Raw genomic sequence first — 27,933 nt, 5'->3', positions numbered from 1 at the left:
GTCAATTGCGTTGCGTCATGGTTTGACAATTGAGTACCCGCTAAATTGATGCAGCGATTCCTGCACCGAGCATGACGATAAAAATACTCCAAACATTGCGATATTCTTTTTTTATCTACTATTTTCTGTGGTAGAAGATTTTACGTTTTTGCGTCTGCGGCACGGACGGAGGGAGTGTGACCAAAGTGGTAAATAAATCAATTACGCGACCCATCTTAAAAACACAATGCAGTAATTCGGGTTTACCGATCTCGAGCGCCAAGACAAGACAAACTGTTTGCGCTTCTCCGTGATTTCTCGACCGCGGCAGAGTTGGAAGAGCGTAAATCTCGTACACGAGACGGAGTTGAAACGATAATTGGACGAATCGATCGATGGGCCGGATTGAACGAACCGTGGCGTTGTTACGTAACTTTTAATCGCTACAAAAACGTGTCGCTATTACGAAGACGAAAATGTGTATCACGTAACGGGTGTAGTATGAATGAGCAGCAAGTCGCGTCCTCAAGGATTTTATTATACTCAGAGCCTCGTGTCAGGTCGGAATTGAATGTTACGAATTTGTTATACCGCGCATACCTACGTGTCTTAAACTCAAACTGCACCGTATCGTAAACCGATGATAGTGCACGCGACGTGTGCCGCGGTGATTCAGCGGTGCAATATTTCCTCCAGCCTGTGCCAACCGCAGAAACGTTCGATATCGGAGGATTGGAAAACTCTGAGTGTGTGCAGCAAACGGAAAGTAAAGATTTCCGAACAAACGGCAAAGCCCCGCACGTCTACTCGAATATCATTCCCCCCAAAAAGCCACGTATAAGAAAACATCCTCTCTTCTCGAGAATTTTCGAGAAAAGTACCGACTAAGGTCTGCGCCCTCCGGCACCGTTTCCGATCCGCGAGACCTTTTGATCCTGCGGCACGAGGAATTGGGCGAAGCCGCGCAGCCTCGGAGAGTATCCGCTGGTCCACGTACAGAGACATTCTACTATGAGTCTGGGGTGGTGGTTTCTGCAGGAAGTACGGGGGTGGCTGTCGAGTATTGATCAGGGGTACGAGCGGCGGGGACATTGCCTAGCGATTCTCGTCCCGGGTTGGGGGCGCGTTCAGGGATGAGGGCGATCAACGAGCCCTGCTGGGCGAGGGGCTGACGAAAGGGATAAAGGGACGGGGGGACGGAAGGCGAGAGAGAGAGAGAGAGAGAGAGAGAGAGAGAGAAAGAGAAAGGCCGGAGTCGGGGGCAGAGCGCAAAGCAAGCCGCGATACCGCGTGCAGCACGTGGTGTCTGAACAGTCAGAGACCGGCTGAGGAGATCCGTGGAGTCGCAGGGTCTCTCAGTCTGAACTCGGTCGCCCTCCGGCTCTGGCTCGTCTCTCGTCCTATCGCCGGTTCTTCCTAGTCTTCTTCGTCGCGTCGTCGCGACGGTCTCCTGATCGGCGGGTGCACCGAGTGAAATAAAAGAGTTACGTGCCCCAGGAGTTGCGAATCGCGTGTGGATCCACTTCGCGGCAAGGTTATACCGTCTGAGTCTTCGGTTTTCACACACGCCAGGAGAAACGGAGACTATCATCGACTTTGATGACCGGTAGGTGGAAAATTTTACTCGATTCGAGGAGGTCTGGTTTATTTTATTTTTTTTTTTTTCTCATTTTATATCTTACTTATATTTTATTACTCTCCGCTTACCGAGAGTCAGACGGAACGTAAAAGCTTCGAAGTGTTATCTGTTGATATATGCTACAAAAGTCTGGTCAGTTGTTTTTTTGAACAATTGTCTTGAATATCACGGACCTACGGTATTGGAACTAATTGCTGATTCGACCTTCCGTCCGGCGAACAAATTGGGATTAATCAGTAATTCTGATTGTTCCGATCGATCCTGATTATATTGGTGATAAATCTGCGGGTGGGTGAACACCAGTTTTTGTATATAAGGTAGACCAGCATTATATTGACGTTGAAATCGCCTTGTAATTGGCTGCGGTTTCGATTTCACTTGAGCGGGTTGCAATGGTATTGCCGTACCGTCACTCGCTGCGACGTCGTCGTCGATTCGACGTTTCAACCTTTCGATGAAAACGTTCAAAACGTGGAATTCCGCGAACAGTGAGGCGATAATTGTGACGCATCTGTACGGAGGAAAGAATTCGACGTACCTGTGTTATAAATATTCGCGCCGAAGATTGCGCCTGCAATCGCGTTGTATTTGCAGCATTCGAATCATCCCTGATAACGATCTTTCGAATCGATAACGAGTTTAACATCGAAATCTAGTATTCACGTGCCGAATCGATAACGCTCACAATCGGTTCAAACAACGGTTTCACTTCTCAAGAGTCAAATTTTTCACATCAGAGGCTGGGCCGCTGCCGATAATCATGATCGATCGCAATCTCTTACCCGCAGCCTCATTTTCATCAGGTGCGCTAATTTTCTTATCTCACTTCACCGTTGCCGTTAATTTCGTAACAAATTTTTTCGCTTTCTCACCACGCCTCGCAGCCGAGCTTCAGGATCGATTCAATTACGTACACCCATGTTTCTAAACAAAAGATCCCCCAGGGACAGATGTTTCGCGCCCCCTTCAACCCTCGCTTACACTCTCGTTCTCGCAACGCTCTCTCCGTCACACTGACTCTGGTACCATACGCGGTTACCATATGTTTGGAAATTAATAGCACGCCCGGGCAAAGTGGTCGTCGTTCGTACTCGCTTCTTTTCCATTCGATCGTTGGCCTGCGTGAGAGAATTTGTAAAAACTGTCATCATCACAGACTCGAGCCTAAAAACCGTGGGGTTTTACATCAGCTTTTAATTCCTCGTCTCCAGGCAGGCTAATCCGTCAGGCTGTAACGACGACGAAGCTTAAGCGAGCTTTCTTGGTGTTCGGCCCGTGACATAAAGTCATTAAAGAATTTCTAAGGCGTCGGACGACGGCCTCGTGCATGCTCCTCTCCTCTCCCCCTTTTCTTTCTCTCTCCCTCTGGGATTCGTACAGCAGCATGCGTAAAGCAGCACACGTCGTAAAGGTAGAGTTCCTATAATCGTTCATCGGGACGCTGGTAAAGCCGATACGGGTATGACTCTGGATGTCTTCCGACCTGGTTTTTCAAATCATTTTGTCGATTCTTCTCGCAAAGAATTACGCGCATGCTTCAGGCAATGACCTGTCGTCAGGTTCCACTGTACAAGTACACAATTGATTTACAAGATAAGCTATGCAGAACGTACCGAAGCGCATTCGAACCGTGGTACGTGTTGTAGGATTGTCCGCGTCACTCGTCGACAGGCACATCTATCAAGATGAGCTTTCGACAACTGATAATATAATTGGGTATTCAACGTTAAACATCGAACGGTGATTCGGTTGTCAGTCACCTGAGGTGACTCAGCTACTCACCACCTCGATATAAGATCGATAATGTAATACGAACTTGGATGCTTGTTTACGGTCTTCTCCGTCTATTGTAATGAATAATAATGGGAGGCAATTAAGTTTTTGCACCAAAGAGAAAGGACGAAACCGTACATCGACTATCTGAATCAATTGACCATTTTTTTTTCTCTTCCAATTCGGAAAAACTCCGGAATTCTCTCTTTTGGCTTTTCGCTCCTTACTCTTCCGGTTCTCCGTCGCGACAGATTAGTAGTAAGCATTATCAGGTATGGCTCGCTCCGGCGATGCGATGGCTTCGTTGACCGGATAGCCGTGTCTTGCGTCTACCTCGAGGAGTCGGGTTTGCAACAGTCCCCCGCACCGGTCTGGCCGACTCTCAGTCACGCTCCAAAAATGTCTTGTTAATACTCTACAATTATTATACGTACAGCTAACGGTGGAGCCCGCACGCTGTTCGTCTTTAATTTCTTTCCATTTCCACTCGCGGCGTCAAAACGCACCTTCTCTCTTCGTTCAATCCTGACATTCACCCTTCAATACCAACGAGCACTTCCTTACCTCAGTCTTCGCACAACTCGATCGTGAAATTTCGTTTCCTCGCGCGAGGTAGAAAAAGAGAGAGAGAGCGAGAGAGACTGACGTGACGGTACAGCAAGTGAGAAACGCGCGACGAATCGTTTATGAGGGATCGTAACATGTGTTCCGGTCAAGACTAGGTAACCATATCGCACACGCCAGGATTATACCCACATTTGAAATGGTAATTGAGATGGTAGAAGGCTCTTCGCTGCCGTCTTACGCTCTGTTTCTGCGGCTTAATCGGCTCACCTGTTACTCGCCTGTTAGAAGACCTACATTCCCTTTATTTTGATAGCACCTCATTCTCTCGGAACACCATTCCGTCCTTAATCTCTTTGAGAACCGGTTACGGGGATGTTGAAAAATTAGTCTCCACCAGTCCGAACCTCAGCAGCATCGACGATCGGTCGATTTCTTCGGTGTCCAGTGAGAGTCGAGCCTCTTCGACTTTTCCCACTCCTCGAAGATAACGCTCCGGTACCGTTCTCCCCGACATCCTTCAGGACAAAAGACGCCTGGTATGTATCTGATCTCGAGCAGCGAAGCACGTGGCCTCTCTGGACACGTGTTTGGTATCTTTGGGTTACACGAAGTGCAGCCCCGGAGGATATCTGGTTTCGTGTTCCTGTCCTAGGTTACTCCGCGACCAACCGCCGATCGTCATGTGCCGTCTCTTCTCGAGTGGCAACGTCTTGGCTCTGAATAAAGTGTAGGTGGCACACGAGGCCGTAAAATAAAAGGAGCGTGTTTTACGAGGGCGGGGCGAAGGGGGAGGAGGGGGACCACCTGACTAAATAGCCCAAGTATCCATGCACCGTAGGAACTCCGGTTCCAAACACCGAGCTCAAAGGCGTTGTTGTATTTATAAACCAGGGCCTGGGCTCCTCGAGATGCAGACGGTCCCTCCATCACTCGCTCTCTAATTCTCTCAAGATCAGACACGTCGACCTGGTCCCCTTTGTTGAAAAACCCATTCTTACACCGGCCGTGGACGAATAGGAGATCAGAATTGGGGATGGAGGGGTGAAAAAATGTAAATAATGTGAAAAGCTTGTCTGACACGCTGTCGGTCCCTGATGTATACGCCTTGCTTTGGGATTAACTAGCCTCTCAACGCGGCGTAAACAAATGGATTAGCGACACTAATTCATCTTACCACTTCTCGGTCTCCGGTTGGCGGCCATGCACGCGTGTACTTATCGTCGTGGTATTATGGCATATGAGGAGCCGACAGGTTTGCGGCTGCTTTTGTTCTGCCGCGTGTGGGTGAGTTGTAACGTGGGGGGAGGATGCGTAGCTAATGAACGCCGGGATGTTTTCCACTCTCGATCTCACCCCAGATTTTTTGAAATCAGAGCGACAAGAGTGTCACTCGAGTTGGTTGATTCGCGTGGAAATTAACGTCAGGGTATATGACGTGAGCTGAGATGAGGAAAAAATATGAAGACAAAGTAAATTTAGAACACATCGTGATGAAAGGTCAATTTATCTAGCTGGAGGAGGGAGAAGCGAGGGGTCAATTTAGAGAACGACTTACTTACGCAGGTATGACGCATTGCGCAATCGCTCTGTGGAATAAATTTACTTGGAAGAAAAAATCCGAGAAAATTGTAATCTATGAAAGTAATTGTTTGCGTTGTGTAACGTGTGTTTACCGACTGTCGACGCGGAGCAAACTCACGCCACTTGGTCTTGTTCTTATTATTAGCCACCGGCTAATGTACATTTTATTGTTTCGTTCTGACTCGTTGTTCCAATTGCCATTTGCCAATTGGATAAACTCGACTCGGATCGCGGTCTTCCGAGGGTTAACGAACATCTTTCTTCCCTGCAAATGCAAACGACGTTTTAATGTCAAAGAAAATTCTTACGCGGTGAATTTATCGACTATCGCAACAAGACGGTTCTTTCATTTTCACTAAAAATGATTCCCAATTTTTGAATGTTCGAAAAATTCAGGTTATCGATTAGTACCGTCAATATTCTTCGGTAGGCGATTTTAGTGATCATTCTCAAGCATGTCGCTGAAAGCGATCATAAGATGGCCAAAAAGTGACGGGTTTAGTAAAAATCCTGACGTGTCGCTAGTTAATTATTTATATTCTCCGTTTGTCTTTGCAATGGAAATTATAAGGTATACCATGCGTCGGGTTTTTACGTATTTACGTAGACACATCCGAACGAATGTGACGTTTTTTTTTCATCCGCTTTGAAATCGCCGATATGGTAGACAGTCGTTAGTTAATTACTTCCTGGCAAATCGATACAAGCATACACACCATTATAGGCATTATCCGTATCCAAACGGGTGTAACATGACGGTACAGAGACGTTGCGCAACGATCATCGACGCGCGGCTCTCTAAAACGGCGAAATCTCTTCACAGGTTCGCTTTTACACCTACAAAGTGACTGCTCGAAAACTGAAAACCGTTGCTAAATCACGCATCCTGTTTCACACTTTCCGTCTGCCTAATCGCCTATATCGCATGCTTTTATGATCGTAAAAGGCGACTCGGCCTCGCGATTGAGCTCATTTTACTTTCCGCGCTGAAACCGCGGTGGCAAAGTTTTCACACACGTCGAACGTGTTCGCGAATTATTTCGCGAACTTGCTGCCGGAGTGCTAATTAATCCCGTTACCGGTCCTGCGCGTCTTGAATTGAACGCCGAGACGCGAACGGAGGTGAGCCTGGTTAAACTAATCACCGAATTGCTCTACGAAATATTGTATCTTCCGCGTAAGAGAAAATTAGTCTTAGTTCAATTGGCGCGTGATTTACGTCGAAATTGGTTAAACGGTTCTCCGCTTACACTCTGAACGCAATGTTCGTTTATATTTGTAAAATCCGTAAAGAAGAAACTGAAAAATTGCGTACCGCATACGGGATATTTACGATTCGGAGAAGGTACCGTGCGGTTTCACGACGTCACGCGTCGCGACGCCCAGCCTCGTAGATTCTTTGAGTTCGCAGCGTCGCCGCCCACCCGCGACGTTCTCGTTCGTACTTGCATATAACATACCAACGTGGATGGACGGTATTAAAGGTATACGCGGTGCGTGCCCGTGGAGAAGAGGAAAATACTCGTTTTCATTGAGATTTAGCCCACGCGGCTCTGCGGGCTGAAAGGAAGCCGACGCGAGGCGTCGTTACGATGCATCGACGCCCACGCAGAATCGCTGAGGAGCCGAGAGCAGCGTCGGTTTTCCTCTAAAACCGTCCGATCGATGCGTCGATCATTTCGCCAACGCGTCGGCGATTCGTTTTACAGTCGAGCCGTGCGATAAGCGAAACACTAATATCGCCATCCTTACGATTACCGCGAGTACGTATCAATTACTCCGCGTGTCGACCCCGATCGTAACGCGTGCGTGTTTTTTTCTCTCACTTCCTCCGTTGCAATTTAAATTCAATTAATTCGCGTTGTTGATCTATCACCGACGTAAATGGCACGCGTTATCGCGATCGATTCCCCCGTCCATTTGCATTTTCTTCTTGCAAACTCGAAGAACTGCACGTTCCGTACGATGTTATACAATTATTACATCGCCGCCGTTTCTTCCACGGATTGCCAGCTGCTCCATACCGCCGATCAATCTCATTTATTGCGGAATTTACAGCTAGCCAATAGTCGTGTACGAACGACCGGCAACTTATAAAACTCGTTGCGAATTCCCCTCGCGGCTCAAGCTGCTCGGCTCGATTCCAGGATCCATATAAATGCTAACGCGTATTTACCTAACCGCGAACTGCAGTTGCCATTAAATTCACGGTCTGTGATCCGTGCAGTGACTTCTTCAGCTAATATTGTATCTTCTTTTCTGCAACAGTACAACGTGCTGGAATATTATACGTGCACGTTGCGTTGTTATCCCTACGTGTGCCGGCGTGGGATACTGTCAATTTTTATAATCGAGGTAATTAAGGCGGACACTCGTCGTTTAATTTCGGTCTCCGTCGGAGCTGGAATTAAGTCGCATCGCGGTGGGTGATGCCGATGGCGTGATACCGCCAACGTATCGGAATACATTACGAGTAGCGATCCCGCGAATTGCGTTTCATTGTTATTCCCACCGCATACGCATCCCGCGATTCCAATTCGGATCTTACACTTTATGTTAATTTCCATCGGCGGCGGTAGCTTAATTCGCGTGGGCGAGCTGCGGAATATCGTCTTATGATAATCGACACAATTATACACAGCTTACGTTCGAATAGAAATGACATAACGTGTGTGCGCATTTCGCTCGGTCAACACGCGATAATCTGAAGAAAACATTTTTATACCGGTTTCCGAATTCAGTACGATAATATGGGAGAAAACGTCACCACGTGGGCGACCGAGATCTTCAATGGCTGATATGACGACAGACTTCGTCGGAAGAACGCGAATTCTTTGATTTCTCGTCCGTCGTTATTCCGCATTCGTCCGCTTACCTATTTCTCTAATCGCTCAAGTTGAATGATCCCTGATCCTTAAGTGGGTCTCCGCCTTGCTCACATGCCGCAGGCCGTTAATTTACTCACGCATGGTCAATCGGCGGCGGCTGAATTCATTAATAAATAAATCATCTCAATGTAAACAACAACATTTCACGCCGCACGCGTTCCGCTCCGATTCTTCACGCCAATATAATTCCCTCAATCACGGAATCGCTCACCCGCAAAATTTCAATACAACACAGGTGTCTTCCCAACGATTACAGCGATCCTTTCATACGGTCATCGCGAAATAATTCCGTCCCTATAACAAATCCGTGCTCGCTCATCTATTACCTCCTCTGTAATTATAATTCCACGAGATTGAGAGAGAGAGAGAGAGAGAGAGAGGTTCGTGAGAAATAATAATTTTCAATCAGAGACACTCGAATATTGTCTGAAAAAAAAGTCCATCGTTTTGTCCAACAGAGCAATTGCATGATCCTATTACACAAAGAAGAAACAAAAATCGCGAAGGCGACAAACACACGTCAAATTTCGACAACGTAGCGTAAAAATATTGCAACGATGAAACGCAGAAGACAAGAAATCGCGGAAAACACCGATCGGATCGGATTTGTCGATCGTAAGATTGACGTCTAAGGCCGTTGGCTGCGGGCTCTTCTCGCACGACGAAGAGTCGAGATGAGAAAAGGACACCGTAATAGCTCCTGATTTGGAAGTAAGTTTGCTCTCCAGATATGGCTCGCCGAATATCGTCTCAAGGATAACAACCAGAGGCGGTAGATGCCCGGTGGCCGCGTGCGTTTCCTGAACAGACGAAGTCGCCGAGTCTTTACACGAACACTCGTAGCCTTAGATTCTTTAGCCAGCCCGACTTCAAGGGCCCCGGGTCATTCGTTGCAGGGTTAATTAATCAAGCCGTGACGAGGGAGCTCAATTTTCCACTTCTTCCAAGCACGGTCCGTTTCGAGGCTCGCCGCAAACGTTCGGCCCTTTCCTCCATGCAGCCATTGCCAGCTCTTCCTGGTCCTCGTCTCCTTGTTCGCGGTCCTCCCGTTGAAACGAGTTACATCACGAGACGGCATTTTTTACTCCATTAGCACTCGCGAGGACACCGAGTCGGAATGAATGAAACATAGCTGCTCGATTCGTTCTGGGATCTCGGAAAATCGGAGTCCGTATCGATTCGATTCAGTCGGACGCGACGGCTGAATTCTTGACCGCGATATTGCAATTCCGTAGCCTGTCCTACGCGAACGTCGGTAAATCAAACCCCGAGACAGAGTCGTTGTCGGACGAGCCAAGCTATCCCAAGGTCCGCATAGGTAATCTTTTCGGTAGCCGTAATCATTCATCGGCACCTTAAAAGAAAACATGGTGCCCATATTATCCGGAGATCATTCTCCAGCTCTCGCCTCGGCTGACCACGTGGGCTGTTCTAGTATGGCTACGCAATCCCATCGCTATACGTGTTTATTCCCTTGTTTACGCGTCGAGTATTGCGTTACCTTAATACCTACAGGCGTCGTCATACCTTCCATTTGTAGGTGCTACTGTAGCAGTGCTTCGCGGTTTTTACGTACGTAGGAACGGGGCGAACCGAGAAGAGGAGGATCGGTGTCGAAGGTCAAGCGTGGGTCTCGCTTCTTCCACGATCGATTCTGGACCCCGACGTCATCGGTCGCGTGATCGCACGGCGAGTGCGTGCCGCCGGAGATTGATTTATGCCGCGGATCTGCATCTGTCTCTTGCGAATATTCTGCAACCGCGACCGCGATTTACCCGGTTTAACGCAAATCTTGATTAACGGCGGGACAACAAGGAGAGGGTAAAGCACCGCGGACAACTTCACACGCCTTTTTAACGTCGCCGGAATACTTACCAGCTTCAGTTGTCGCGCTCAGTCAACGGCTTGGTGCTAGTACCAACACTCGCGGCTGATTGACGCTGCTTTTCTCCCGCATTTACAGACACGCGACTGTCTCCCGATCCTTGGATGTTGGTTAATCGTAGAATGTTCTGGTTCGTCAAAGTCTGCAATTGACTTTTGCCTGAAGGATCCTTGAAGGACAATTATCCAGAAATAAGTTGAAATCGATTATTTCCTAGGCCTGTAACATTCGGGACTCGGTTCCTTGTAGAAAAATCTAAACGAGTCGAAATTCAAACCGTGCAGCAATCACTTCGAAGACCGCTCTCTAATTCCGAAGTTTGCGGGACCTCCGGAGGTGTCGAGGTTCGTTCACACCGACTTACGGTCAAATTCACCCACACGCGTGAGTAGAATCCAAAGAGATATTTACCGCTGATCGATCCTCGCAGGCTTTCGAGTAAGGTGATAAATAAATATGCGATAAACGCGAGCGACTACCGTAGAAACGCGATTCGTGACGAGCCTCAGGAATCGATCGGGCACGCCGTAAACGTCGATTTGAATTTCTCATAATTTTCATCTCTCGTTGCAGATTCGCATCCGAAGACGTCCAACTTGGAGCAAGGCGACTCGACGAGGTCGAAATCCGTCACGACGGCGCGCGTCGCTTGACCTAAGCACCTGCAGAGGTCAGGGACGAGATCGGGGGTAGAAAAATGTCGTGTGCAAATCGTTTCCCCTCGTCCCAGCACACGAGGTACCGGAGCAGCTGGGGTCCGACCTCGACCACCGTCTTCAACCGGGCCGATGTGCCGAGACCGTCGGCCGAAGAGGAGGAATTTGCCGACATTTACCACGAGCGCCTTCACTACGTTCAGGGTCGACAGCTGATCCCGCTGCAGGAGGATCTCGCCGATTGGATAAACAAGACGATCAGTGAGTAGTCGATTTTTTATTACAGAAATCGGAAATATTGGGGTAGAGGAGACGTCGAAGGAAAGAGATGAGGGCTCGAAACGTCGGGAAGTTAGCCAGTGGTTCAACCGGGTCGGGAAGTCGATATTGGACGTGAACTTTCTTCCAGAGGAGCTTTTGGCAGCTGCCCGTATGGTACTTGAGGTACTTGGCGTAGCGGCTATCGGGAGTTTCGGTAAAGTCGACGCCGGGTTCCGTCGATGCTTCTCGAAATCCAAGTTTCCCAAGCTACAAGTCAAATTCTCGATTAAACCGCACGAGGTGTTTATCAGAAATTTCATACCTTCACCTACTGGCGGATAATGAGAGGCTTGAAACTGAGGAAAAAAGGCTAGACAGGTGAACTTTTTGCAAGTTTTGAAGTGCTAAACGTCTCCTTCTAAGAGACGGCGAGAGTGATACAAAGGCTGAATCGCTGCGAGCGTTTCACTGATGGCTCGATCAGAGTGCGTTGTTCAACGTGACAAGAGAGTCTGACATATTATTGTTTGATATACGACACACGTCATTAGGCGACCGAAAATAGATCTTGTAGACCAACTTAGTGCGGAATAACATCCTCGACGTTGTCCTCAAGCTTCCAGTAGCCTTTGGAAAACGTTTTTGAGGTCACGGAGTCGCAATATTTTGAATCAGTCAAACCTTAAGCACGCTATTGCCGATTTGTTTGATCGGTTGGGTGACGATGAACGAATTGTACGTCTCTTCAGCGCGACGAGCTCAATTCTACGATTTGCGAATTGTTTGGATTCAGCCTGTCACGTGTCGTGTTTCTCGGTCCGCATTGATTAACGTGGGCTTGTCAAGCCAGTACGTCACAGGAGTTGGTAAATCGTGCGTAATGCGTTGATTGCGAGGATCGAGGAGGAGCGAGTACGTGCTTAAAACGCATTGTACGTTAGACCGTTTCCGAACTCGATGATGTCACATGCGGTGGTGAAGGAGAGACGGAGAAGAGTCAAGCTAAAATAGCGCAGAAGGAAACGGACGATAACTACGACAATTTCACGCCTCGTTAATCGCCCCGCACAGTATCGTTAACAATAACGTAGACGTATAAAGTCAATGATTTCACTCGTCATCGATACTCCTTGTCGCAACTGAGGCTGTAACCGATATTACGTTGTTTGTAAACCGGGTGAAAATGAACGAATCAATCGAAGAACATCGATGTACTTGGGACGAGGTGAAAACCGTGTCGTTCCTCAACCATCGACTCATCGTTAGCGAACAATGGAAATTTTCCTCTCGAAGCTTTCGCTCTATCGAGCGATCGGCACGATCCTCGACGCGGAGCTTTCATCCTCCAGCTTTCCACCCTCCATGGACGTGAGCATCGATAGCTGTGCATGCAAAGCCCCGCGGCGTTGACGAGGTCAGCGTCTAGTTCCGGAGGGTGAAACGACCTCGTTCATCAAATTATAGGATTTGTAACCAGACACGGGATCCTCGACCCCTGACCGATTTCCGCGTCCGTCTCCGGGCGATCTATCCACGATCTAGGTGGCAACGTATTCCGTTACCTCATACGATAGCCAGGGTACCTGTACTTGGCGGGGTTCGATAAAAAAAAAAAGACGAGAACTTCCTGGTGGTCCAATTTTGATAAAACCAGCAAAATTGTTTTGCCCTGCAGTTTTCCTCTTCGTTTGCAGAAGCACCACCAGAAACTGTGCAAACGACTTTCAGCATCGCGTCACGTATCGGTTTCTCAGATCCAATTCCAATTCGACGTGCTCTCTTGGCGTACAGTGAAGGGCGTGCGACAATACGCGGCACGAATACGTACAATAGCATGTATACTACAAGTATGATGCATAAGTAGTGGGATAGGTGTTTGGTTTATTTTCACTACTTTTTATTGTAAATCGCATCACGTGTTATTATGTAGCTCCTAGGTTCTAGGTTCTAGGTTCTAGCGTGCATTATACCGTGTTGTATTATGTCACAACCGGTGTCCGCGCATAATGCCCCCGTCCTGCCGGAGTCTTTTACGCAACCGTATAAGACTCAACGTGGAAATATGCACGCGTGACCGTAGACAATGTGAGGGGTGGCTCCATGCACATGGGCTTGGATGTGTTCGAATGCGGCCTTTTATACAGCGAGAAACTTTTATTACAACGCACCGGAGTTTCTCTCTTACGTTTCATCGGTATGCGTATGTACATATAAATGATTGAGAAAATCCTGTGGGAAAGACTCCTTAGGCGATACTTTCGAACTCGTGTAACAGCCATTCGAATTCACGACATCTTACATCAGCTGCTTTATACTCTGATTTGCAACCCCGATATCATTTGACCCTCGCAAAGATGGGAACGTTTTACATTCGACATCTCTAAGTAGGAAAGAAATCGATGAAAGTGATAGAAGTCTACCGGCAGCTGAACTTTCGTAGTTCAATTAATTACATTCCACGCTTGATTCTATTCCATTTACTTTTCTGTATGTAAAATACGAAGAGGAATGTAAACGTATAAATCTCTGTACTTTAAAAAATCATTCCTATCGCGATGACGATTTTCCACTTATTACTTACATTTTCCATTACCGCACAGCGTGTTTTTTCTCCGCCTTCTCAATCCAGACGAAGTTTCGTTTCTACGTTCGATCGACGAACGTTCCGAGTCTTCGGAACTGCGAATATCGATGATCGTCGGATGGCGCTTGTATTGCGGATCGGATCGCGTAATCCCGATCCTCACCTTGATACGTTACACACGATATTTATCAGATCGAGGCCGACCGGCGCTGCTGGACCCGCGAAAAGGCGCGTGTTTGTATCTGGTCTGGTTTTCTCGGGGTCAGAAGCTGGTTGCCGGTTGCATACGCGTTGCGTGTACGCCATGTACGTCCATACGTAGATGCGCACACACACCTCTAGTCTGGGTAAATATATAGCCGAAGCATATACGTTATACATACATACGACATGCAAGTACACACGTGGCCGCCATTCGTCCTCACTCCAGTTTCCAAATATGGACCCAATGTATACGCACCGTGGCATACAAATGTACGTTATAAGTACACGCACACGTATACCTGCATGTAAAACATCGCGCTCATACTCGTGGAACTTCGCGGTGTCCGTAATTGTTCCGTCAAGCTTTTGCCGAGGTTCGAATATTTCCGAGAATCCTCCGGTTCTGCACCGCTGGAAAGTGTCTGATAATTGGAATCACTCGTCAGGCTTGCGTTCAGAAAATGGAAAAGATTAGCTTACCGCTTGAGAGGTTTCTTGGTTTCTACTTACAGGGGGGGGTGAATTTTTTTTTCCAGAGTCGTAGGTATTTCTCTAGAATTTCTTATTCGAGCAGAATCGGAAAGTCGAGTGATAAGAGCCGGCTGAATACGCTTCGTCGCATCTCGCATCGTTCGTCTCGGTGAATGCCGGACGTCGCGACGTTGAGTCCTAAACGGCTAATTATTAAATTATATTGTACCAACCGAGAGATATCCGGTCTCCACATATCGCGACGGAAGTAGGAATTATGTAGGCCAGGTCGTCCACCCCTAGACGCGGTCGGCGATGACCCTTTGTGTTTGACTTCGAGAATCCCTGCCGCGTGTAAACATTCTCTCGATGACGAATTTGACAGATTATTCCTTGTTCGACGTAAATCACGACGAGATCCAGGTACCTCAACGACTCTCTCTCTCTCTCTCTTTCTCCTTCCTCCTTACCCCGCAAAATGTATGACTCGGCTGCGTGTGAGGCGCGTGCAGCAGGCCGGTTATAAAATGAAAAGCCATATCGATCCTGCAGGGGCTGCACCGTGGTTGACTCACCGGAAGTGGCGCTCCTCCCCCGGCAGGAGTTCCGAGTCCTGCAGCGACTTGCCGCTTGTATCAAGTTTTGGTAAGTCCACCACGATTCTGGCGTACGATCGCCGTTTGGCCAGAATTTCAGAAATTCAACTGCAGATTCGTCCGCTCTGTGAAACATGCGGTTAATGGATAATAGACCGTGACGCTCCGCCGTCCGTGAAGCGATTCGCCGATCAAAGTTGGGCTTTATTGTTGGACAACTCTTGTAAAAAGTCGCCGAGGAAGTGTCCCGGGAGATTTCACTGGTTCCCGTATTTTCGAAAGTGTATCTTCGGGCGACTTGTACTTTTTTTCAGGTCACGGAGTTCATTGTAGAAGCGAGAATGGAAGGGGATTGTTTATTTACTCTGTCACGGCTACGTGCTGTTTTGATTAACGTTATTATTTTTGCACTTTCGAAATATATTGACCTAATTTATACATCATTTTTTCAATAAAACCAAAAGTTGCTTGAAATTCGACATTTTGCTTATTCGTGAGACTCGATTTATTTCGGTTATCATTTTTGCCCGAATGTAAAGGATCGCTGTGTCGATTATAATCTCTAAGATACCATTATCAGTCCAAGACGTAAGTTTACAAAGAATTATTCTCAAGCAAACAATTTTGAATACAATGCAAACGGGTCAAGTATTTTATAGACTCGATAACAATCTTGGAAAGTTTTTAACAAGTCTTTGCCAACCAATAATATCCAATCCGTAGACGCGTTTCGCTACTTTTCCCAGGTATGGAAACTCCATACGCAGCATACACCAAGTACGGCCATACCTTTTTTCCCCATGCTCATCTCTGACCGAAATCTCACCTTCAACGGACCTCGTTGTTCATCAGATCCCAAAACCTCGATCCAAGCGACGGTAGAAAATCGTTTTCGAACCAACAACGCGAGCTATAGCAACAACCTCCGATCCTTGACAAATGTCACCGAGATCCCACACAATGTAGGTACAGCAGTAGTGACGCAATCCTGAGGTATCTACACACGTGCATGCATATCGTGACGTGTAATGCGCAGATGACTTTTCTAGAGTTCGTTGTTCCGGGTGACCGAGATCCGGAGCCCCGTCACTCCGTCGTTAATTCCGTCGCGACGATCCGCACAAAAGCGTGTCGTGCTCTCTTGCGTACCTAAATCACGGCTTTACACGGCGAACTTGTCCGCGTGACGTCCTGGATCCTGCACGCGGCATGGTTGCACCGCAGACGCAATAGATTACACGTATAACAGCAATGGGCGGGTCGGGGCTTCCCGACTGTTAAAGGAACTAGTCACGATCGGCGACTCGGTCACGACTCTCAGCCGGCGGCTCCTTTCCTCCCAGGTAAAAAAAAAAATTAACTATATCGAGTTCGGAAGTCGAGGCACATATTACGCGTGGATGCGGAACACGCGGGACTTGCATCCACGATATCGGTTGGAACCGGAGGGAGCGACGGCGAAATCGTTCTTCGAAGCGTGTATGTATAAATAATTAGGTAACAAAGTTGGGGAACGTTTCGTAATTTATATTTATTCCAGTCAATGGTCTGGACCCGAGGCGTAATTACGTCCGGGTAACAACGTGCAATAGCATGCGAGCTTAATCGTCCGTAACTTCGATTTGACAGAATTACGGCGCACACATCTATGCACTGCGTTGTACACGCGTGACGTGAAAATGACGCAACGACGCACGCACCAAAACCGACTTGGTCAAAATTATTCGACGCGTCTTCAGAGCTGTGGAGTCTGACCGCTTTACACGTTTCGCGCTACTCGTGTTCGTTGGTCCTGAAAATGTCCTTGAATTTCGCTTGCCCTTCGAAACTCCTGGAAATTGTCCTCGAACTTTTCTTGCGTCTTGGGAATGTTCCATTTTTAACGTTCTCGGACAACCTGAAAATTTTCTTGAATTTGTAACGGCTTTTTTACCGATTACCGCGTGCCGTGGAATCGCGGATCCTGGTGACGCGCGGCAAAGCGACCGAGAATCCTTGTGTACGCAATGAATTACGTACTGGAATTAATTCGAGAATTAATTTTCACACACGTATGTGTGGGTGTGGCATAAACGGACCGCATCGCTGCACGCACGCGAGAGAAAACGCTTATGGATATACGCGGCGTTGGCGTTTGTTTTACCATCGGTCCGACGAATTGTTATTATAATTAATTTGCATTGAGTGAGTGGCGTCGATATATCGTCATGCTCTTTAATTAATAGGTGCAATTCGCAGGTTTCTGCTGATGCCTTATACGTAACTTTGTCTTTTTATCTGCCTTTGATTATCTTTCGAAAGATTTTGTTTTCAACCACTGACGAAAGTTGTTTATTCAGTTCCGAGATTTCGAATTCGATATTTTATTTTCAGGAATCAGGCTACAATTTCATCCACTGTCAAAGTGCAAGCGATTCTATTCGAGTGATTTTTCATTTTCTCTGATCGTGCGATTGATGCTTATTTTCTGAACATTCGGATACTCTGGCAACTAAAATCAAACCTGTTTTTGAACTCAAAATCGCGCGAAACCTAACGATAAGTTGCTGACGTGCACGGATAAAAACAAAATGCAATTTTCTTTAATTTTCAGATGTCGACCACATAACGGGTGAGAATTTTTTCGATGCACTTGACAACGGCGTGATGGTGTGTCGCTTGGCAAGAGTGATTCAGGAAAAAGCGCGATCCGCAGTTGATTCCGGTCGAGTCAAGGGGGTGAGTCGAATACTTTTACTTATACCTTCTGTACCCGACGATTACGCGTAAAACGCGTATCCCTTCCTACCTATCGAACCAATTAGCAGCTCGAAGCATTGTAGGAACGCTGAAAAGCTCGGCTGAACTTCGCCAAATAAGTTGAAAGCTTGGTGGAATTCAGAGGCCTTCCACTTTTCACGATAATCGATCCGACTCTTTCCATTACAGACTTTTACAGCTTCGGTGCAGCAATTAGCGGCGAGAATTCGGGGCGGGGTTGAAGTTCTGAATTTGGAAAGTTCCGAATACGCCATATTTAAAATTTATTGGTGGCGAAACTTCAAATACAGAAATCAAACTTCGACGAAACATCAAAGTTTTGAATGATATACGAAACCCGACAAAGTGGGAAAGTCGGAAACCTTAAGAATTTGAAACATCGAAATTCCGAATGATCGAAGATTTTCAGTTCTGTCAATTTTTGGCTTGATGAAATTTCAGCGCATTGATCTTTTTTTGTTTTGGATTTTCGATATTTTTACGTTCCAAATCCTGGTCATTCCGATTTTCGGCTTTTCTGATTTCTTACACCCAATCGTTGAGTAAATTCCGCTGCGTCGAAATTTTACTTTTCGGAATTTTGCTCTATCGTAACTTGTATTTTCGGAATCTTGCATTTCGGGACTTTGAGTCGTCAGGTTTCCGACGCCTCGAAACTTGGTTGTTTTGTGCAACTTTGTACTCTTTACTTTAAATTTCGCGACCAAATAATTCGGTATCAGGCGCTGTCGGAACTTTTTAAAATTGGAACTTGGAAATTGGATCCATCGAGTCGTTTAGCTCCGACACGATAGCCTGAAATTTTATTTCCACGTCAAATGAAGTTTGCTTCATAAAGATACCATTATTAATGAGAATCTTTACAGGATATCCACAAATTGTTTAAAATTACATTCGTTTCGTTTCCCCGACAGCCAGTTCCAGTGATAAGAGGCCGTTGCTGGGAGAACGCGGCCAGGCGGAGTTTCTTTTCGCGAGACAATATGGAGAATTTCATCCAATTCTGCCGGCGTCTAGGGGTGCACGAGAACCTCCTCTTCGAGAGCGACGACCTCGGTATATAACGCGGAATAATTCCGTCCACGTCACGCTTCACCCTCCTCACACCCTCAGCCGCTGCAGTCGCTCCGCACCCCTGTAAAAAGAAAGAAAAAAACGAGCAAACAAAAATCGATAAACAAAACAAACCGTCCGTGTATTGCAATTCCAGTTCTCCACGGACAGCCGCGCAACGTCGTTCTCTGCCTCCTGGAGGTCGCGAGGTTGGCCTCCAGGTACGCCCTGGAACCGCCCGGGATCGTTCAGCTCGAGCGGGAAATCGCCGCCGAACAAGAAAGGGACCTCCACTGCCTTTCCGACAGCGGAATATCCCACAGCAGTCTCGTCTCTTGGCAGTACCAGTCGCCATCCCCCGCCCCCTCGCCCAGACCCCCGGTCGAAACCATCAAGCACAGCAGGCAAGCTTGCGAAATACATAAGAAATTATGCGAAACCATCTCCAGGTCTACAAAAGTCGACGCGTCGATCAATCGAATCCAAAACAATGATCGAACGAATCGGTAAAAATTAATCGATTGTTTTGGATTTTTTTTTGAAACCGCGCATATAAAACCACAAATTTCGTAATTTTCAGTATGTAGTACTGATTGCGGAAGAGTTGTTTTTTTTTTTTTTGATAATTTATTGTTTCATTGAAAATATTTTTCGTATAAAATTTGCGTACAGAAAAGTCAACAAATCCAATTTTCCCGATCGCATACCTTCGGTTGCACTGAAAACTCTCTGCCGGGGTTGAAGAAGCGATAAAGGGGGCACGAAGCTCGTTGCCACGGCGGTTGCTAAGGGCTGGATGCCACCCCGTGTGGCGTGTGCAAATGAGAAATAAATCATGAGTAGAAGCTGGTTATGATAGTCTGGTCATTTAGATGGGTAAGTAGGTGTACGGTGTACAAGGATCGAAGGTTAGGGGTGCATTTTACTCTATGGGCGGGGCGAAAATCTCTGCAGGTTGTACAAGAAGTGAATAAATAATTTATCGCGCGTGTCGAGAAGTCTTTATTCTCTTGACAAATTGTAAAATATCTCGTCCATTTCGGTGTTTCAAACCCCCGCGACGAAAGGGGAGGCGCGGCAGGGAGCGAAAAAATTTCCCCACGCTCGCATAGTTGAGAGATTAGCAAACCACACCGCAGTTTGTTTTTGCCTGTACAGGGCTGCGCGTTACACCCTTCCCGCATCCATCCGCCTCAATCGCCCATCCGTAATGGAGGGTTGGCGCGTTTCATTAACGATATTAAAGGGGCAGCTATACCGCAGTCACGCCGCGGGGTGGTTTTCATCCCTTAACGCAGCCCGTGCTTTTCGTCGTCGGAAAACCTGCCGCAGGAGAATTATCGCCGAGGCAAGGTAGCAAGAAATCCAGGCAATGCGAGAAGGAGAAGAAAGCAAAATCAACAAAAAAAAAAAAGAATAAATAATAAAAAATAAAAAATAATAATAATTATAAAAAATTTCGTTCACGAGTCACCAAAGACGTTCTTCTTCCAATTTCACGGTACTGCAGCTCGACGTCCGAGGTGACGGCAACTGCTGCGAGATGGCTCGACCCAAATCCCGTCCCACCCGCGTCGGACATGCGGAGGTCCGTCAGCGATAACGGACCCACCGGAAGTGACGGCGTTCCGAGCGACACCACCGAGGACGACTGGTCTCGGGGAAGCGCCGAAGACCCTGACGAGGTTCCGTCACCTTCGATTTCACCATCCCCAACACCCGCCGAACCGCCCGAACATTCCGGTCCGATCACGGAGCTGGATCGCAAGGTAATTCCAGTGTAAATTATAGTTTTTTTTTTTTAAATCTAACAGCGCCGGTCAGCAATTATCCGATTTTTGTGGGTGACGCGAAAGCTTGCAACTGATTGTGTCGGGAATAACACTGAAAGAAATTTTTGGTTGCGGTTATCGCTCGGTCCTTAACTATTTTCATTTTTTACCACAATCGAAAAATATGGTTCTAGGTAGAAAATGAAAATTAGTTTTGCCTTACCTTTTTTTGATTTAGGGTGTTTTGTTACTTACCGCAACTAACTAGGCGGTATTTATAATAGAATTAACTGGTAGATTATAGGTACATCAAAATTAGAAACCACCTTCCTTGCGACATAATTTCGTTGAACAGTGTAGTAGGGAAAGTTGCGTGTGGATTTTTTTGTCTCATATTTTAGTATACTTTAGTTTAGGGTGAAATAATTTTGGTGTTTTATTTATCGAATTTCACTACGATACGACGTATATCGTTCAGGTGCGGCGGGCAGCCGAAGCCGTCCAAAGACTCTGCCAGTGTCCGTCCAACAAATGTTCCAAGCTGAAGGTGCGCAAGGTCGGAGAGGGACGTTATCACATCGCCGGTCGGAACGTCTTCATCAGGGTGAGACGATATTAAAATGCGAAAATCGCGAAAATCGCGAAAAAGAAAGAAAGAAACGCGACTAATTATTTTTGAACGACGACCCGCAGCTCCTGAAGGGGAGGCACATGATGGTGCGAGTCGGGGGCGGCTGGGACACCCTCGAGCATTTTCTTACGAGGCACGACCCTTGCCAGGTGAGGGTACTTAGCCGCGAAAGCACGCCGCCGCCTCACAGCAACGGTATCACCTCCGCTCCATACCTGCACATAAGGGCAAAGTACCGCAGCCCTCCACCAGAATCACTAGCCGGTCGTTAGCCTAAGCCCGCAAGCTGCACCAGTGCCTAGATTTATAGATTAACTGTAACTATAATACATACATATTATAGTATATTTTAACACCTCACATCTCTATTCTCATACGCAAGTTTAACGCATTTCACTATAATCCCCCGAACGTATATTTCATATATTTTCCGCTAAGGCGAACCGTCCGAACTGATCGATCGATTTCGACTTTCCAAAAATTGGAGCAGAAAAATTGATCGTTTCGTTTTCGGCGCCTCGACCGTTTATCCCATACGTATAATCTACCTGTAATGTCTACGTAGAATTAAGCGCATTCACGTCGCACGGCCATTCTTTGTATAACACGGAGGAAGAGGGGCGGATCCTCCTCATTCGTGCAAGCTTTAGTGTTTAAGGTACGAGTCGCTTAATCGGTTGGGGATAATTGTGACGCGGTGAATTTATCACACATTTTTTGGGCATGGTGTTTTGTACAGGGGTGGTTGGAAATTTTGATGAAAAAAAAAAAACAAAAAAAGACGGAATTAAAGAAACATGACCAGCGATCGTTCACGCCTAAGGAGAATTTGATACGTTGGAAAATCCAGATCCGGAAAATCGTCTCTCTGTTAACTCGTCTCTCAAAATCTCGACCCGTTCACAGGATGTGAAGAGGAATAATAAAACAATTATTTTTTTTTTTGTTTTTTTACGGTGTTTAATTATCGGAAGTCTCCTGACTCTGTCTCGTTAAGCTCCGTTTATAAATGCGAGAACTTCCGCGAGGTGAGAGTCAGGAAAGGTGTAAATGCTGACGGATAAATCACCGTGTCTGTATAACCGTTTCTCAATCAACGAGAGAAGAAACGGTGTTTTACAGAAGGAATACTGTCTCACTTACGCGATTCTTTGATTTACACAATTTTTTTTTTCGGTTGATTATTTTTAATTCGGGGTAACGATAACGAAAATTTGAAGAATTTAAGAAAGAGAGAGAGATTCTTACGCGAAGTTATAATACCGTATAAAACGGATTTGGTCATCGTTCTTCATCTCGCGTTTATTTTCATGCTGTAATATTAATGTAACTTAAATTAATGCACTTTTATGTACATTATCTGCAGCTCATGTGTCACTTGCACTGCGCAGCAATTACCGCAATGATATTGATATTCGTTTGAAACTTATATAATATGTATCATATACATATAATATTATATGCTTAAATTTACTAACATTTACCGCAGGGTAAGGGCGAATTGATTATGCCTACAGCACTTATGCACGAAATCACACAAATATATATTTGTCGGAGTCGCGTCGGGGGGGGGGGGGGGGGGGGGGGGGGGGGGGATTTCCAGCAAATCGAGTTGGAATATAAAATGCCAGAAATTGTGACTGGATTACAAGAAAACTTTATAAATTCGGTTTGCAAAGACAGTTGTGAAAGTACAAAATCAAAATTTTTTACGGTCACATATTGCGATTCGATTTAGAAAACTTCGACATTTATATCATTATATATCTTCCACGCATATTAAGAGGTATTTATTTATGTACTCAAATATACGTATATTTACTTACACATATACTTCATACGCACGAGGCAATTAGATTATCGCGTTTACGTTTCAAATTGGTACGTAAAATTTTTTCACTTTCTTCGTGCAATCTGCATTTAGGAGGATTGAAAGATTTTTCGACATAGTATGTAGGACATTTTCGTCAGAAAAATTTAAGTGGAATCTGTTTCATGCAGACTAATGTTGCACCGAATCAGAATCGTACTTAATCTTTTACTCTTTTTTTTTCTGCAGAAAGTGAAAAAATTTTTAATATTTTTCACACATTTAAAATAGTCCAGTTTTCACACAATATGAATGAAAATTGCGTAATTAGCGAGTCGCAATAGACTAGAGAATGCTCAGAAGGAAACCTCGTCTGTAATACGTTTTGTATTTTTATACGAAAGACAATTAGAAGGAAGAAAAAAAAAAAGAAGAAGAAATTAGTTGAAATAGAATGACGAGTTCTTCGCTAAATGCACGGTATAATGAAATATATGCACAGAAACGCTATTCAATTTTCGCACGCTGTAACGGAGAGGCGCAGATATGGTTACTCTGTTAAATTTGCAGAAATACAAGAGCAATGCACTGTGCAGCAAAGGGATATCAAAGCAAAGAAATCCTGCGAGACAAGTTATGTCGGCGCGTTGAAGCTCGAGTCGAAGGATTGCAGTGCGGTAATGATCTGTAGTTAATTAACTGCATCGCAAAACCTGATGCGATATAGAGATTAACAGTAATAACTGTATATTTATTAGCTAGCAGCTGCTCCGGATCTTCACGTGTATTATTAATTATTGATTATTGATTATCTCCTAACGATAATGAAAAACTACGTTTGCAATTTACGAAAAATCAATAAACTCGTAGAGAACACTGATTTCCCCCATTGCAAGCGTACGTGCAATTTACCTAGAACTATAATAGATCTTATTGCCATAATATGAATTCTAAGATTATTATTATTATCATTATTATTATCATCATCATATATACGCATTAATTTATGAAGTTTACACAATTGTACGCATAACGCTTTGTACAATGTTTACTCGTTCCTAAGTTCTTCCGCGCGTAGAAATATGAAAAATTAATAAAAATTCGTTCGTTTGTAGATGTGTATAATTCACGGTTATCGATGGCGTAGTTGGAATTCTTTTTCTTGCTGTACCGAGAAATCTGATTATAAATTATAATGTTATACCTACGCAAGCGTTTAAATTAGTCACTTAAATAGATAAAGAAAACACACGATTGCCAGTATTCCGTAGAATGGTTGAAACCGTTGATTCCTTTTTTGTTGGTAAAAGTAGAGTTGCGCGCTAAAACACGTTGCGAATAATCGAAATAGAATGTTAGTTTTTGTTTTTGCGATTTTTAAATTGCACCTCATTAAATTCGTTAATCGCCGCAAGATGCTTATTTATACAATTACAATTGTGCATAGCTCGATAAAATGTTATAATAAGTTAATTAACTAACCGTTTTACGTTATACTTATGTTGTATAATACTTGTTTGTATATTATTAAAAAAAAAAAAAAAAATGACGCTACACAAATGTATGTTCATATAACTGTTAATTTTTTTCTTCTGTTGAGCAATAAAATATATTTAATTAAGTGATTGATTTGATAATAATAAAACTGACTAGTTGTGATGATTTAAACCGGAGTTCGAGCAATTTTTTTCCACACATTTACACGTTCCGCAGAAACAAGGAAGAGTTCGAGGAAAATTTTTCTTTTCTCAAGTATCTAGAATATATTTTGATTGTAATTTGAAAAAGTAATACATGTATAATAGGTATATATAAAGAGAGCACTTAGAAAGATTCTACAATTTGTCCGAAGTTTCGAAAGTGATTTGGCTTCGAAGCGATTCCGTTCATTTTTTAAAAATCGACGAATTTAATCTCAATTTTTGGTTAAACTCTGATTGAAGTTTATCAGTATTGAAATCAATAATTGATCATCAATTTACGCGATTACGAAAAAACGAAAGGAGAAAAATTCATCATTGCAAGTAAACAGAAGCTCTCGGCCGCAAAAATACAATATAATATGTGATATACCATAACGTAATGAAGTATTTATTATTAAAAAGGTAAAATGAATTTATATATGGATAGATCTATTCATTGTAAACTTTGGGTAATACAGGAGGATCGTGTCTTAAACACTTGTCTCGCAAAAGATCAACAAGTATACAGAATCATAAAAATAGAAAATACTAGAAATAAATACATATATTGGCATCAAAGTTACTTCTTTACCTTTTGTTTTTCTCTCAATTGATTCCATTCTATTTTACTTCTTCTTGCTCTTACCAAGAGTCAAAGTATGGTGTTGAGCCTGCTGGGCGATTTGTGACTTTCTTCTGTTAAATTCGAGGATATCATCTTCGAGTTTCTTTCGACTTTCTTCCAGCTTTTTCTTCTCCTCTGTGTGGTCTTTCTTAAGCTTGTCAAACTTGCCGTGCAGCTGCAAGCAATGATTGAGTAACGGCGAAACATTGTGAAAATACTAAAAAAAAAAAAAAAAAAAAAAAACAAGAATCAATGAATGATATCTATTCATTTGGTAAGCTAGTATACCTCTTTTTCCGCGTCTTTCAGTTCAGATTCCTTTTCCTTAACGCGCACGACAAACATCTGACGCATCTCGTCCTCCTTCTGTTGAAGCTCTTGGAGATGGACAGATCGCTTGGCCTCAAAGGTCTGCTGGAAACTGACCGGTTTGTTCTCGCTGTCCACGTCGCTAAATCCCATCTGACAGAAACACAAATTGGCAGGTTGCAAATGGCAGATACTAAAAGTATAATGGTATGTAATCAAACAAACGAGTCAGGGTATTCACTTACTTGTTCTAGTCTTTTTTTACGGTACAATTCGTAGTGGCGGCAATGAGTTTTCTCCCGCATGTCTTCCATGTTCGTCCTAATCAGCATTTCACGCAATTTCACGAAGTCGCAATGAGATTCGTTTTCGACTGGAGAAGAAAGGATTTAGTTAAAGCAGGGTGGTAGCGGATAAAGAAAATTACAGAAAGTACTAAGCTCAGAACTTGGGAGATTACTGAGCTTGTCACGTTGAGTATAAAATCTGAAAACTATTACCCTGCACTGTGCCCCATGGATACTGGCGAGATCTCATCATTTTATTTCCAACTCGTACAAAATCAGTACTGCCGACTACTGCGAATGGAACATGTGCGTTCATGGATGTATTGACATCCGATACGCTCTCATCGTCGGTTGGAAACTGGTAAATATGAACTCCATTGTTTTGCAGTTCGGATATAATTTTACTCTGAAAGAAGAGGGCGAGTGCATGAAGATCCAGCGGCTAGCTATGGAATTATATTCGACGGTGAATCGTATGCAATAAATTGAATCCTACCTTAAATTTCTGTAATTCAGTCTTCGAAATTGTATCAGCCTTTGCGATAATTGGAATGATATTTACTTTGGTATCGAGCTTCTTCATGCACACGAGATCGATTGATTTCAAGCTGAAATAGAAGATACACATAAAAAAAAAAATACATCACCTGATTTCAGTAAAATGATAAGTTCTACACTTACAACAAGAGAAAAACTCACCCATGACCTGTGGGGCAGATAAAGTAGAGGCAAACGTGGGTGCGGCTATCATGATAAGTGGATAGAGACCGCTTGATCTTTAATTCCTCCTGAAGGTAAGCTTCAAACTGGGCATCTATGTAGTCGACGACAGCCTTGAAACTGTCTTCTTTGTTTATCTGATCCCCATAGCCAACGGTATCAACGATTGTCAGCTTCAGACGAACGTTACTTTCCTGCAGCTCATAGGTATGAGCCTTCAGCTTCACCGACGGTAGGCTATGCGGACTTGGAGTTGATTCGAAACTCGTGTTGAAAAGAGAATCCATCAGCGTTGATTTTCCCAAACCCGTTTCTCCTGGTAGAATAGTAATAAAATCGAATGAAAGTAAGGAGACACAGGTAATTACAAAACGAACCACTGGAACTTCTTTTTTTACTGACTCATGTAATTGCAGTATTGAATCATCGAAGGAATTATTGACATAGTATTGCCTTAATGTAAAGTTCATATTTTATTGTCAACAAGTAAACGACGAACAAGTTTGTCAAGTAATCAAGGATTCGAGATAGAATAAACGGCGGGAAGGGTGGAAATATTGATTAAGAAAAATAATGAACAGAGTTGGGCGCAGCGAGTGAAAAGTAAACAAAAATACGTACCAATGCACAGGATGTTGAACACAAATCCATTCTGGACGGACTTGTTGACCAGCTGATCGGGAAGGCTGTCGAATCCGACGTGACCGGATAGTTTAAGGTTACGAAGGTTCGCCTCGAGCTGAAACATGCAATGAATAATTTTTCGAGCGCCTTTTAGGACCAATGCAACGGTGAATCGTACCAAAACGGAGTTTCGGGTTAACCGTTGAGTGACAAGTCACAGATTTGTGTGCGCGAGTCCCGCTGGCGTCGAGCAAAGAACCAACGCCCTTTGCCTCAAGGGACGTTTAATTTCCACGCGGGGTGACATTTGGCAGATTTTACGACGCCATCGTGAACTCGCCGACCGAAACGACCTTTCGACGCGCCTTTACGCAGCCCGGAATACGAGGCTTCGCTGATTATGCCGAAAACTTTTGCTTACCTTAGCACGCTCCACTTCGACGGCGGCCATCTTTGCTTGTACGGTCTGAACTCAGTCGCGACAGTTGCGAACGTCGGTTGGAGCTTAGAATTTTTGCGGGCAGATAGCGCTTCGAAGATTCGAGACCATTCGAGACAATCAACGATCGCGAGAAG

At 44.9% G+C, this 27,933-nt stretch overlaps 2 protein-coding genes across 10 annotated transcripts; one reads left to right on the top strand and one right to left on the bottom strand.

Moving 5' to 3' along the window:
* The first annotated feature begins 1,265 nt into the window (after positions 1-1,265).
* Positions 1,266-25,146, top strand: LOC124222371 (growth arrest-specific protein 2). 7 transcript variants are annotated; one of them, XM_069137442.1, is made up of 9 exons: positions 1,266-1,585; positions 10,886-11,229; positions 17,678-17,802; positions 18,759-18,900; positions 19,055-19,301; positions 20,408-20,666; positions 21,148-21,273; positions 21,363-21,449; positions 23,681-25,146. In XM_069137442.1, the coding sequence occupies exons 2-9, from the start codon at positions 11,010-11,012 to the stop codon at positions 23,759-23,761; spliced, it is 1,287 nt and encodes a 428-aa protein (XP_068993543.1). In that variant the 5' UTR covers positions 1,266-1,585; positions 10,886-11,009; the 3' UTR covers positions 23,762-25,146. The 7 variants fall into 7 exon arrangements, with proteins under 7 accessions (XP_068993543.1, XP_068993542.1, XP_046489193.1 ...); XM_069137441.1 differs by having other exon boundaries at positions 21,363-21,617; positions 23,681-23,768; XM_069137438.1 differs by lacking the exons at positions 1,266-1,585; positions 23,681-25,146 and adding exons at positions 10,115-10,442; positions 10,530-10,696 and having other exon boundaries at positions 21,363-23,589.
* On the bottom strand, positions 23,253-27,933 carry Septin2 (septin 2). Of its 3 annotated transcripts, none has more exons than XM_046633238.2 (8): positions 27,779-27,933; positions 27,355-27,472; positions 26,713-27,049; positions 26,510-26,621; positions 26,227-26,419; positions 25,972-26,099; positions 25,706-25,879; positions 23,253-25,634 (listed from the first exon to the last, which is right to left on the bottom strand). In XM_046633238.2, exons 1-8 carry the CDS (start codon positions 27,806-27,808, stop codon positions 25,419-25,421), a joined length of 1,308 nt encoding a protein of 435 aa, XP_046489194.1. In that variant the 5' UTR covers positions 27,809-27,933; the 3' UTR covers positions 23,253-25,418. The 3 variants fall into 3 exon arrangements, with proteins under 3 accessions (XP_046489194.1, XP_046489196.1, XP_046489197.1); XM_046633240.2 differs by having other exon boundaries at positions 23,253-25,592; positions 27,779-27,932; XM_046633241.2 differs by lacking the exon at positions 27,779-27,933 and adding an exon at positions 27,536-27,731.

The sequence above is a fragment of the Neodiprion pinetum genome, chromosome 6, assembly GCF_021155775.2.
Source record: "Neodiprion pinetum isolate iyNeoPine1 chromosome 6, iyNeoPine1.2, whole genome shotgun sequence".
NCBI lineage: Eukaryota > Metazoa > Arthropoda > Insecta > Hymenoptera > Diprionidae > Neodiprion > Neodiprion pinetum.
This window is presented reverse-complemented; position numbering and strand designations above follow the sequence as displayed.